Raw genomic sequence first — 13,446 nt, forward strand, 5'->3', positions numbered from 1 at the left:
CCCCTCCCCTTCCCTCCCCTCCCCGATCTGAAGCACTCCTCCTGCCTTCTCAGAGCTTTTACACTTTAGCAAACACAGAGCCTTCCACTCAGATTGATATCTTTACAGCTGTCTGGCTGAGTTTGCAGCCATGTATCTCATTTATTTGGTTCACTTCTTCACCCCAGGCATGAAGTTAGCGTGTAATTCCAGGTCTCAACAGTAGACCCTCAACGCATCAATGTAACATGGCTAAATACTACTCTAGCACACAGAAAGGGGGTTGTTCACTAAATACATATAAACAATAAGCAATGCCCTATCCCCCCCCAGCCCCCACTCCCAACATTAGTCACTTTGGGAAAATGCCTATTGCTGTCAGTCTTGTTTTCCAGAATGGAAATTTTCTTCCAAGTCAGAGCACCATGTGCTCTTCTGCTTAGCCTGTAATTACCACATCCTCAAGAGGATTTTCTCCTCTTGCCAGTCAGGCTTCTGTGTGACAGTGATAGGAGCCTCATGGCACTGAATTGAGTCACAGGGCAGGGAAATGTTTGGTCGGATCAACAGCAGTTGGGTGTCCTATACCAATGGGGACACGTAATCTAAGTAGCAAGCCTTAAGAAGGCAGTAGACAGTATGAGAGACAAAATATAGACAGAGACGTGAGAGGAGATGAAAATCGTGGGTTTTGACGTAGCATGGCCCCACTGTGTGGGAGAGGATTGCCTTCCTCTTGCTTTTTCTTTTTTCCTCAAGCTCATTAGTATTTTTAGTTCTCGCTTTTACAGCTGCGCTATATCAAATGGGTTTATTCATGGGTAAATCTTGATTGTTGGTAAATGGTTCCCCTGTTCAGGCATCCGGGAGTTTGGTCCTGAAATGTCAGGTTACAGGGACAGACAGTGCAGCTGCATCCTCAGGATATCACACACACTCCCAACCCCCTCGCCTGGCTTCCCAGTGTCACAGCCCAACATCGCATCTTGCTTTTTGCCTGTCTGGGCTTACTGCAAATACCACCAGCAGCCTGTGTTTAATGCGGGACCACAAATGGATTCCAAGAATTAATCTTCAGCTGAGAAAACATGATGGAAAGAACTAGAATTTCAAATCAGGTACTGAATTGATTTCCTTCAAGGCTGCAGCTTGCTTCATTTTTCTTCTGGTGGGTTTTCCTATCATATTCAAACTGTCTATTGTGGCCTTGTAAATCTGGGGCCTCTTACTGTTCAGGCTATAAATACAATTTTATTATACTTTGCTTTGGGTCCCTCACCACAGAAAAAAACACATCTAAACCTACTTTTTTTTTTTTTTTTTAAAGAGATTAAAAGAGCACATCAGTGGAAGATTTTACCTGGGATTTAGTTTCCCCAATGTCAGTCCACGCTCAATCTTATTTTTTTCCTTAAGTAAAAGATTCTGAGTAGAACTTACTTGGGCCAAGCATTGTCCCAGTTTGAGAAACTGTCTTCTATGGAAGTAATAACTTATGAATGTCCCAGGTACAGTGACAATTAAAAATTTGTGGATCTTGCCTTGGTCTTCTATGGGGAGGACTCACCTCTGTCCTCGTTCTAAAAACACAACACTTATCAGAGCTTACAACAGAACTTCCAAGATGGCATCTGTGGTGTGTAATCCACCAGCAGCAGGAAAACAGGATAGAAAAGAAGAATAAAATGTCTATGGCCAACTAATCTTGGAAACATTGATTCCAACAAAATTAAGTCATTTTTAAAAATCCCAGTGTTCCTTAAAAACAACAACTACTACTACTACTTTAAGAGCTGGAGAGATGGCTCAGCAGTTAAGAGCATGGACTGCTCTTCCAGAGGTCCTGAGTTCAATTCCCAGCACCCAAATGGTGGCTCACAACCATCTGTAATGGGATCTGATAAGGTGGGATCTAACACACCTCTTCTGGTGTGTCTGAAGAGACAAAGAGTGTACTCACATGCATTAAATAAATAAATAAATAAATAAATCTTAAACAAACCAATGTTAATGTACTCAAGCATATCTTGAAACTCCCAACTTACATGTTTTAGAGGACCATTAGTGTTTCCCAAACTGTTTACCAGGAAGCCATTTCTTTTTCTTCTTTCAGTCTCCCCTCCCCCATTAACAGAATACTGTACATGACTAGCACTTTACCCAACTTACCTCACAGTGGCTGGTGCCCATGTCCCAGGTCAGAGATCTGTGCATTTCATCCTTCTGTAAACCCTGCTTAGGCCTGCCTGGGGAAAAGATTCTGCAGCTGGACATTGCAATCCTTGGCTTAACAAATAATCTTGAAATGAGTAAGCATATTCAATTTTCTTAATTTCTTGTGTTTGCCCTCCAAGTCTGGGGCAAACTCTCAGGTGCCCAGAGGCTGTACGGGGTTCCCGCCCACTCTGTTAGTCAGTTTTGTCTTTATCTACTAACTGTCTGCTTGAAAACGATGAGCTAAAAATCTCGAAGGACAGCACTCTTCAAAATCTTAAGCAATAATGATTATTCTTTGGGTAGAGTTGGTAAAGGGATGAAGGGCAATAATTGCCTTTAGATGTAAAATAATTATTAATGTTCTATACATATTAATTAATGCTGGAAATAGAGTGGCAGCTACTCCTTAATCAGTTAGTTGCCCAAATAACCACCCAGAGACATTTTAATGTTTCAAAGCTTAGGCTATACCCAGACAGACGCTCATAGCTCATCTAAGTTAACCCGACCATCTAGCCACGTGGCTAGCTATACCTTTCAGGCTCTCTCATCTCTCCTGGATAAAGGGCCTTCCTCTTCTTCCCAGAGTTCCTTTCTCTCTCCCAGGAAGTCTCACCTTCTACTTCCTGCCTTGCTAATGAGCTATCAGATTTTTATTAAAGGCAATCTGAGAAGGCCTTAGGTAGGTGAAGAAGGACAAGAGACCTAACTTTACATAGTATGCCTCAACACTTAGGCCTTCAAAAGCGGCAGCTTGCAAGGTCAAAGTGTTCTGATTACATTTCTGATCTAGTGCCAAATGTTGTACTAATTGCTCTGGATTTAGATATGCCTTCTTCCTCTTCTCTATCAACCTAGCTCTTTCTACTTCCCTCAAGGCTGGCTTAGGTCTTGCCAGCTCCAGGAAGTCTTCCTAGACTAGAGGTTTCTAACAATATACCCCCGATCATATTGCATGGCACACTGTAGCTTGCCATTTTTAACAATGCAGAGTAAAAGGGTTCTTCCATGGGAGTTGGCCCAGGGCCTCATCATCACTGATGGGCCGACCTTAGGTTCTCCATTAGGTTCTTATTGGAAAATAAGATTAGTATAAAAATCTTGTCCAGGTGTCATGGTACAGGTCTGTAGTCCTTGTGTTCTGGAAGGTGAGGCTGGAGGATTGAGAGCTTTGAGGCTTGGGTTGTATCATGGACTTTAAAAAAGAAAAAAAAAGACAACCAAGCAAACCCAAAGAAAAGAAAATGGGGCTTGAGAAGATGCTTTGTTTAGTATAGTTCCTGCTTGAAAGACACGAGGACCCAAGTTCAAATCCCCAGCACAGTGTAAAAATGGGTACACAGCAAACATCCAGTGCTGGATCAGTGGTAGGATAGGGAAAGTTGGAGCCTGTCTAGCTAGTCAGTGAACTCCAGGTTCACTGAGAGACCTGTCTCAAAAAATCAGATGAAGAGCATCTGAGGAAGGCACGTAAGGTTGACCTCTGGTTTCCATACACAACTGTGCACACATTAACACACACATGCATGAACACACACACACACACACACACACACACACACACACACACGAATATCATGATCCTTATGGCTGCTAAACTCTGTACTTCTGTCTTTGTTTTGTTCTATTGTGACAGGCTCTTATGTAGATCAGGCTGACCCAGAAGTGAATATCACTCAGAACATGACCTTGAACTTCTAATCCTCTTGTTCACCTCCCAATGCACTGGGATGACAGGCATGCACGGCGTGGCCAGTGTTGTTTTCCTGTTATTTGTTTTCTCCCTGGGTAGATAAGCAAACACCAGTTTTCACGGTTTTCTGTTTCTCCAGGTCCCCCATCTTTCCAATTAAATTTATTATAGATGTTTGAGGATAAATATCATAATTGTTCATGCATTAGTTTATTTCATCTAATTCCGGTGCAGCATAATAAATGTTTGCTGAGTAAACGGAATGAGATGATGCCCTGTTATCTAATAGACAGAGCCTTTGCATCTGTGTGTCAATATCATAACAATTCCCTTTCAGACTTGTGTGTTGAGGGGTGTTTATGAATTAAGGCTATGTTCCCAAGGTCTTCTTGTCCTTCCCCTAAAAATCCTCCCTGTGCAGCTGGAGGTGGCACCGTGCTGTTTAGCATTCCTCCCAGGCACACTCAGCTTCTCTCCTGTTGATCCCGTGGTGTGCAGTTCCACCTACTCCAGTCTTACTGAGAAGACTAACTCTCATCATCTTCCCGAGTGTCGTGCCCACCATATCTTATTTGGATTGTCTTCCTCATCTGATCCTCTCTTTGGTATCCTTGCATTTTCTCTTACCCACTCTGTGATCTAAAGCAAGACCCTCTCTAATAGAGCAGATGATCTTGCCACTTGTTAGAAGCCTTCCTTTGCTGCTAGATGCTAACATTGTGTGACAGACAGACATCCTACCTTCAACTGCTTCCCATTCCACTAGGGACATGCTTTCTTTCTTTTTTTCTTTTTCTTAAATTTTATTTTATTATTTTATGTATGAATACACTGTAGCTGTCTTCAGACACACCAGAAGAGGGCATCAGATCCCATTATAGATGGTTGTGAGCCAGCATGTAGTTGCTGGGAATTGAACTCAGGACTTCTGGAAGCAGTCAGTGCTCTTAACAGCTGAGCCATCTCTCCAGCCCAGGGACATGCTTTCTAAGGCTACCCAAAAGACTCTGTCTGCAGGCCTCCTCTGATGGCCTCCCCTGAATGCCTGTCCCAAGGAGAAAGGTTAGAGGTACGCTCTGCTTGCTGCCTATTTCACACACCGTGAAGTTTTTCATGCTATCACTTAGCCTGCATTTCACTTTGCCCCTTAGTCTGTGTGTTGAAGCCTTGGTAACAGTTACCTGGCAAGGAAAACATCCCTATTTTGTCATTTCTTTTCTTCCTCTTAAAAAACAAACAAACAACAAACAAACAAACAAAAACGTATTTGTATGTGGTATGTGTATGCTTGTGTGTGTGTGTGTTTATGTGCACATGTGTGTTTATGTGCATGTTGAGGCCAGAAGAGGATGTTTAGATCCCTTGGAGCTGGAGTTATAGGCAATGGCGAGCCATCGGATGTGGTTGCTGGAATCAGAACTTGAGTCCTCTGTAAGAACAGTAATCATTGAGCCCTTGGTTGGATCTTGGACTTACTGTCACCATTCCCATCCCCTCTGAGGATCCAAGTCTACCTGTCTTCATCAGTCCTCAAGGGACACATGGCTATTTTATTTTAGGGTTTTTATGGTCCACACTTAAGTCCACACTTAAGGAGGGAAGAGCATCACCAGGGTTATCAATGAGATAACCCTTTTGAATTCCTTCTTTTCTGGGCAAACAGTGACTCAAATGTGCTTTCCTTTGCCAGTAGTCACACGGACACATGAATATACATGGAATCCAGGGAAGACTGCTCATGGGAAGACAGCAGCAGTCTTTTGTGAGCCCGTGTGACTGATTTTGTATTGTTGCTAGGAAAATTTATAGGCTATACAAACCACCCTGGACCTATAAAAGTCAAATGATTGATTTCTCCCCGTGGCAAGGTGGAGGTGGTATTTATAGTCTTGTGGGCATCCGCCTGGGGATATTCTAGGTGTTGTTTGGCTTTTCTAGCTGCAAGCTCTGGTTCTAGGAGCCCCCAAGGCATCTGCCAATGGACTGACTGAGGAACAGGAATGTTACCGAATATCCTTCAGGACTAGCAGGTGAGGGAAAGCGTTTTGAAATGAAAATTGCAAAGCTAAAAGCTGCCTGTGAATTTGACAACTGGGGATTGCTGTGAAGAATTGGGCTTAAATGCTCTGTCAAAGGTGGTCAGAGGCTGCTAAACTTCCTACTCCTTGCCAAAGGTTTGGGTTGGTGCTGGCATGCTACTGTGGGACAAACCACAGCTATTGATGACATGGAGTGGCAGAAGGGCATTCCATGGTTATCCTGAGTCTCCTGTGTTAGCTCAAGACTGAAAGATGTTGCAGCTTCCTCCTCTGATGCAGGGCAGCTACTCAGGATAGAGAGGCGATGGTGATTGGAGCGGTTTTCATCTGATCCCACTTCACTAGAGATTTCCCTGTGTCAGAGGATGCAGCAACATGCATTGAGTCGTTGTTTTCTTTAGATAGGTCATTGAGTTCAAATGAGAAAGCTGTTCCACCAGGGTGGCTCTAACCAATCTACTGCAGAGGGGTTCAAACAGAATCTGACTTTTACCATTTTGCATGGACTTTCTGTTCCCCACTTTGCATAATTCCATCACAGTTCACCAGAATTATGTGCCAGTCACTTTCAGTTCTCTCAGAAATCATTAGAAACCAATGTCTGTGTTTCTCTGTTGCTTGCAGGTTCGTTTCTTTCTTTGCAAGCTTCTAAATGCATGCTCCAGCCATCCCACTCCACCAAATAAGAGTATCTTCTATAAAAGAGTTAGTAGAGGTGATATGTCGTAAATCTATAGACTCCTAAGATAAACTTCCTTCTCTTAAAAAGGCTTTCCTAAGCAGTCTACTTTTCCAATGTTTCAAATATTTCACAGTAAACTGAGGGTAAAAAAATGAAGTTTTTAATATTTCCAATAGTCTAAAGTAGATTTCTGATGTTTTAACTAATTCAATTCATTGAATTTTTCTACTTTCTGATACATATTTCAAAGGAAAGAGATGCACAGGACTAATGATCAAGTTCGTCACCAAGTTTTCTGGCCTCCTCTCTCCTATATTATATTCCCAAGGAAAGAGAATGTCTAATGTTACACTTTAGAATTATTTGTTGTTTTTCTGAACAGGTGCCTTATTAAAGATTTTGAAAAGCGGCCTTCGGTCACCCATCTCCTGGACCACCCATTCATTAAAGGAACTCAAGACAAGGTTTTGTGTCTTCAAAAACAGCTGGCCGAGGTGCTCCAAGGCCAGAAGCATCGAAACCCTGTTGCTAAAACCAGGTATGGTTCTCTGTGTCACTCTGGGTGTTTCTTCCTCTGGGTGTTTATAAGGAAGCTGTGCTTGGGTTTACCCCACATTTTAATCCATGACAACTACACCCTCATATTTTTCAGAGTTCCATTCATGTGACTTTAATTAAGCATGTCCCATGAATAAATAGACAGGATTCAGAAACAAACTGCCTATTTGGATTCCTGTGACCAATTTTTCTCAAATGACTGAAATCCCACTGTCCTCATGTTCAGTTGTTAGTAACTGCACGCTGAACAGTGGTAGCCCTAACCTTGAATCCCAACACTCAAGAGGCAAAGGGAGGCAGAGGCAGGTAGACCTCTGTGAGTTCTAGGCTAACCTGGTCTACAGAACAGCCATGGCTACCTACATAGAGAAACCCTGTCTCAAAAACCCAAAATGAAATATAAAATAAAGGGGCTGGTGAGATGGCTCAGTGGGTAAGAGCACCAACTGCTCTTCCAAAGGTACTGAAGCCACATGGTGGCTCACAACCAACGCCCTCTTCTGGTGTGTCTGAAGACAGCTCCAGTGTACTCATATACATAAAATAAATAAATACATCTTGCCCTCAAAAAAAAAAAAGAAATATAAAATAAAATAAAATGTAACTGCAAAACAGTCATGGCTGAGATTATGTGACAAGTCTTTAACTGGCTATTTCAGAGTGGGGAGCTAACATGGACTCTATGAACAGGCCATGTAGAGAGTGTGTGTTAAATGTCCAAGACTTTCTTCAATGGGCTCTGAGCCTGTTCTCTATGGAATCTGTAGACTTATCTTAGTTTTACTTTTCATGTACGTTGTTTATGCTAGCTTGAGCAGCCAGGACTCCTTCCATGTGGCTCTAACCTTCTCCCCCACTTTTGAAAGGGCACATAGTTTTTAAAAATGTTTATTTTTAGGGTGTGGGAACAAGTCTTTAAAACTCTATTCTGTGTGAAATTCTGTAAAACAGATCTTTGATTTCTGTCCAGAGGGTGGCAGAGTTTCTCTTTAAGGAAGAAAGAATTTAATTGCAAATGAAGCTCCCCTACTCGGCAGTTACTTGGTTTTTATAATTCTGGCCACAATGCAGATAAGCACCAGTCCAGTATTATTAAAAGAACATTCAGAATACTGGAGGTGAAGAAACTAACCCAGAGTAAGTCAGTTCTGGAGATATCCCTGGAGGGTGCAGAAACCTGTTTACAAAGGCAGGCTTGTCAGAGATGGAATTTCAAGGTGACTGTGTTGTGCTGATTTTCTCTGTTGTCCCAGGTTTCTGCTTAGGATGATGCAAAGCAAACATTTTCCTATTGGTCCTTCCTGCCATGGCTATTTCTGTGTCTGCGGCTAGCAGACAAGGCAGAGAGACCCATTCTTGTGACTTAAGGCCTTTTGAAGCAGTAGGAACTTTGTGCTTCAGGTCAGGGAACCAAAATCCCACTTTGCTTTCCATTTCTGTACAGCAGCCTGCCCCGCACATTCACACACACTACCAAAATGGGGAGGAGATACAAACACCCAGAAACCCAGGCCCTTAAGCATTTAATTCAGACCCAGCTTCTGGCTCTGTTAGATCAGAGAGCTGTTATCTATCCAGTGGCTTCTAAGGCAGTTCTCAGACTTACCAACCACCATACTTCTGCCCACTTTTGCCTATATGGTTCTACAGTCTCATTTTAAACACCAATTTCCCCTTAGAAGACCATGACGCTACCGTGCAAGCACAGGCCCTTGCTCTAATTACTCTTTGCCAACTCTTTTGATGTCAGATGCCTGGTAGGTGGCAAAGGCTTCTCACAGGGCCTTTGTAATCTCTAGTTTCATTCTGTACTTCGTGTTCCTTTGAACATTCATTACAAAAAATACAACCTCACAAGTACGTATCAAAACATCGAACAGCCCCTTCCTTATGAGGTCAGAAATAAACTCCAAAGGGAACACAGTGGCATCGATACTTACTCTTAGCAGCTAGGAACATGTTGGCTATATAGATGTTTTCTGAACCCACCAGGAAAAGCTCTCAGCTGTCACTTGCAGCTGGCTGGCCAATCTATCTAAAGCTGTGAGTTTCCAGTGAAGGTGGAGAAAACAAGAGACTAACAGAGGTGAGAGCAGGGACAGATGGGAAAATAGCCCCCTCATTTCTTCCCAACGATGCTCACACACCAGGCAGGGCAAACCAATGATTAAAACCATGAGCTCTGCCAGATTTGGGCTGTAGCTTGGCCACTTGCTGAAGAAGTTATTTAACTGTTTATTCTTCTGAACCTTCATCTACAAGATGGGGGTTGTTTTGATTGTGGATTGAATCTACACATAAAAGATTAGGGTGGCTCTGCCTACAGTGTTAGCCATCAATAAATGTTGGTCATAGAAAAATATCTGTGTGTAGACTGTTGAGAGTCCTTCACTTCTCTTTAGTTAGGATTGCTTTCGCTCTGATGAAACACTACCACCCAAACCAACTTGGGGAGGAAAGGGTTTCTTTCACTAACTCCTCATTAGCACTCTTCATTACCAAAGGCAATAAGGGCAGGAACTCAAAGGCGGCAGGAACCTGGAGGCCAGAGCTGATGCAGAGGCCATGGAGGGGTACTATTTACTGGCTTGCTCCTCATGGCTTGCTCAGTCTCCTTCCTCATAGTACCTCAAACCACCAGCTCAGGGGTGCACCACTCCCAATAGGCTGGGGCCTCCCATATCAATCACTGATTAAGAAAATGCCCTCCAAGCTTGCCTCCAGTCCAATCCTATGGAGGCATTTTCTCAATTGAGCTTTCCTCCTCTCAGGTGGCTGTAGTTTGTGTCCAGTTGACAGAAAACTAGCCAGCACAACTACCTTTCTTTTGCCCTCCATCTGTGGACATCCATCTCCTTAATTATCAGAGAAGATCATGAAAATAAACAGTACAGAGACACCAAAGGTTAAAAGTATTGATTTCTATCTCTTTCTCAAAATCAAATTTATTCACTTATTCTCTGTAGAAATGTTTATGTACACGTGTAGGTGTCAAGCCCTAAACTGAGCAGAGCAACCGCAAAAGCACACCAAAACTAGATCTTGATAAAATGCTAATAGCCTTTGTACCGCACAAGCAAGAAGCAGATAAAATGGTGGTTCTCAACCTGTGGGTCTCGATCCCTTCAACAACTCTCTATTTCCAAAAATATTTCCATTATGATTCATAACAATAGCAAAGTTATGACGTAGCAATGGAAATCATGTTACAGTTGGGGGGGGTCACAACAACATGAGGAGCTGTATTAAAGGGTCACAGCATTAGGAAGATTGAGAGGCACTGAGACAAGAGCAGAAGTCTCTAGAGAAGGAGAGGCTGTGGTTGGCCTGGCCCAGCCCCTGGGAAAGGGCACCTGGCTTTGGGATACCTGGGAATGACCGGAAATTGGCCGAGGTAGGATTTAAACCTGTCCTAGCCAGTGGTTTCACATTTCCCTGCCTGCCATATAACCATCATTGCAGAAAATGAGTGGATGTTTGTCATCTCAGCTCCAGCATTCTTGCTTCCTCTGTCTTGTTTGAAAAATCATAAGTGGGAGGGACTTTGAGCGTGATCCTGAAGATCAAACAGAAGATAGGTGGGAAGGAAGTTATTGAGAGAGGGGCAAAGAGAGAACATTGGCAAGGGGCACGCCTGAGCTGGAGAGAGAATGAGAAGACATGTGTGTTAGCAAGCAGCCTTGGAGCTTTGTGGGCTAGGAGGGAGAGAGAAGGTAAGTAAAGGAAAGTCAGGCCATGGGCCAAAGACATCAGACTGTCTTAGGCAGAAGGGAGCCACTGAAGAGTTCCAGGGAGGTCTGTGTCCTAGATTGTTCTGTTGGTAGAGTGGAGCATAGAATGGAGCAGAGCAAGACTAAAGACAGATATTGACCCATCTCAATAGTATATCATGACTTCTGCATAGGTGTCTCCATTAGGACCATGTAGACTGAGTCTGAAGCTGAGTGTATATCCAGAGGATTGCATCAAGCTCTGGCTTTCCACAAAGCTGCTTCATGCAGAAGAGCTACTGTTTAGACCCACAAGAGCTAAGATGGGCCTCACAACTCAAACCCTCCTCCATGCATGGTACACTTCCTGCTGCATTGTGGCTAATCTTCCATGATGCCTGGCCTTGCTTCTATATTCTTTAGTGTCCAGCCTGTCTGTTCATCATAACTGAGATGACCACTTACCCACAGTGTTGTGGCCCAGCACCGTCTTGTCTTCCACCTCTCCCCTGTGAGGGGATTGCAGAGGGATTATGGATCCTCCCATTCCCTTCTGCCTTCTCAGCCCGTGTTTTCCTTAACCGATCTCCCCATTGTGACAGTCACATCCAACTCCTACATCTTTACCTGTTTTTCCCTTATTCCTTGCCTTGTTACTGGTTACCAGTCAATGACGTTCCCATCTCCCACCAATCACTTTGTTAATCCTTCTATTCTCACCTCAGGGCTCCTCAACTAGTTACCCCTGTAAGAACCTTCACTCTGTTGCACCCAAGTTGTTCATAAACAAGAGCAGTAATAACACATACAAACGTTAGACGATTCCGAAGCCATGGTATTGTCAGGACTTAGTGATAGGTTGGTTGGCTGCGTAGCCCTGATTCACACAGAAATCAGAGAAATTACAAAACACTAAAAGATAGCAGTCAAAGGACCACTCTCTTTCTCTATCATATCAAATGTATGTAATACAGCTTCCAGCTCACAGCTTCCAGCTTCCTGCTTTAAGTTGCATCTTCAATAGTCCAAATAGTCCTAGGCTCACTGTCAGAGTCCTGAGAGGCTTCATCCAGCAGCAGAACAGATGCAGAAACTCATAGCCAAACATCAGGCAGAGCTCAGGGAATCTTATGTAAGAGTGGGGGACAGACTTGGGCAAACCAGAGGAGTCAAGGAGACCCTACTAACCTGGCCCACAGGAGTTTACAGAAACTGAACCACCAACCAAAGAGCATGCAGGAGTTGGACCTAGGCTCCTTACACATTTATAGCAGATATACAGCTTGGTCTTCATGTGAATTCCCAACAATTGGAATAGAGGCTGTCTCTGACTCTATCACCGGCCACTGGATCCCTTTCCCCTAGCTGGACTGCCTGGTTGGGCTTCAGTGGGAGAGGATACACTTAGGCCTGCTGAGACTGGATGTCCCAGGGTGGAACAGTACCTAGGTGAGCTTCCCCTTCTCTGAGGAGAAGGGGAGGGGATAATAGAGGGAGGGGTTTGTAATGGTGGGACTGGGAGGAGAGGGGGGACATTTTATATCCCACAATAGGGATATAAAGTGAATAAATAAATAAATTAATTAATTTTTAAAAATATAGGGAAGGCTTGAAAAGATGAAGGGGAGGGATTATATGTAGAGGAGACATTAAAGATAGAAGAGAGAGTTATAGTGGAGCAAGAGAAATGAACCAAGGATCTAAAAGCTGATTGGTTAGTCTTAAAAAAAAACCTCAGTGCTAGAAAGACACATGGAGGTGAGATGAGAATATTCTGACAATCTGAAGGGGAAAGGAGGTGGTGTGAGAAGCTCATGCTGAATGGGCCTTAGCTTTCCAAAGTCTACAAAGGTATCCAGGTGGCCAGTGGCTTTCGGCTCCAGGTACTGTGAGAAGCTCATGCTGAATGGTCCTCAGCTTTCCAAAGTCCACAAAGGTATCCAGGTGGGCAGTGGCTTTCGGCTCCAGGGAGATGCTAACTAAGCCTTTGGAAGTGTCACTATGAGGAATGTGAGAAAGTCATTCAAATACAGCTATGACTTTCCGGAAGTACAGAAGACCCCGGTATAGTGTAACTGACTGACACTCCAATGCTGTGAAGTGGTTAAGAAGGATGCAGAGAACCCCAGAACAGCACAGCACTAAAGGCTTCCAGCAAGGCTCCCGTTGCCTGGGCCATCTGTAGGATCTAGTTACTCTTGACCACAGGTGTGTAGGACAGGGAAAGCAGATTTGGAGGTCAGACAGTGGCTTAATAGCTTGGCAGATGAGTGTGAGTCTAGTCAGGGGCTGGCCATTGACATGATGAAGAAACACAGGTTCAGTGGAGTACAGAGAACAAAGGGAGAGAGGGACTGAGCTCCTGGGAGCCTTAGAGAGGAACTTAGAAATAAGACAGAGCTGTACTCAGGGAAAACTTCAGTGCAATAGAAATTCACATTTTTTTTTTAACATATTGGCAAGTTGAGGAATCCTCAGGGTAATAGGAGGTAATAGAAGGAGGAGAAAGTAAAAGGAGTCAGATGCTTAGGAGGAGGAGGAAGAGGAGGAGGAGGAGGAGGGGGAGGT

The 13,446-nt window shown here is 43.7% G+C and overlaps 1 protein-coding gene across 1 annotated transcript in view; it reads left to right on the top strand.

The window, feature by feature from the left end:
* Nucleotides 1-13,446, top strand: part of Myo3b (myosin IIIB) — a 403,285-nt gene that overhangs the window by 175,853 nt on the left and 213,986 nt on the right. Inside the window, exon 12 of the mRNA XM_031370554.1 lies at nt 6,993-7,148. Within this exon, the coding sequence (XP_031226414.1) occupies nt 6,993-7,148 (156 nt within the window). The remainder of the gene's footprint in view (nt 1-6,992; nt 7,149-13,446) is intronic.

The sequence above is a fragment of the Mastomys coucha genome, unplaced genomic scaffold, assembly GCF_008632895.1.
Source record: "Mastomys coucha isolate ucsf_1 unplaced genomic scaffold, UCSF_Mcou_1 pScaffold15, whole genome shotgun sequence".
Taxonomy (NCBI): domain Eukaryota; kingdom Metazoa; phylum Chordata; class Mammalia; order Rodentia; family Muridae; genus Mastomys; species Mastomys coucha.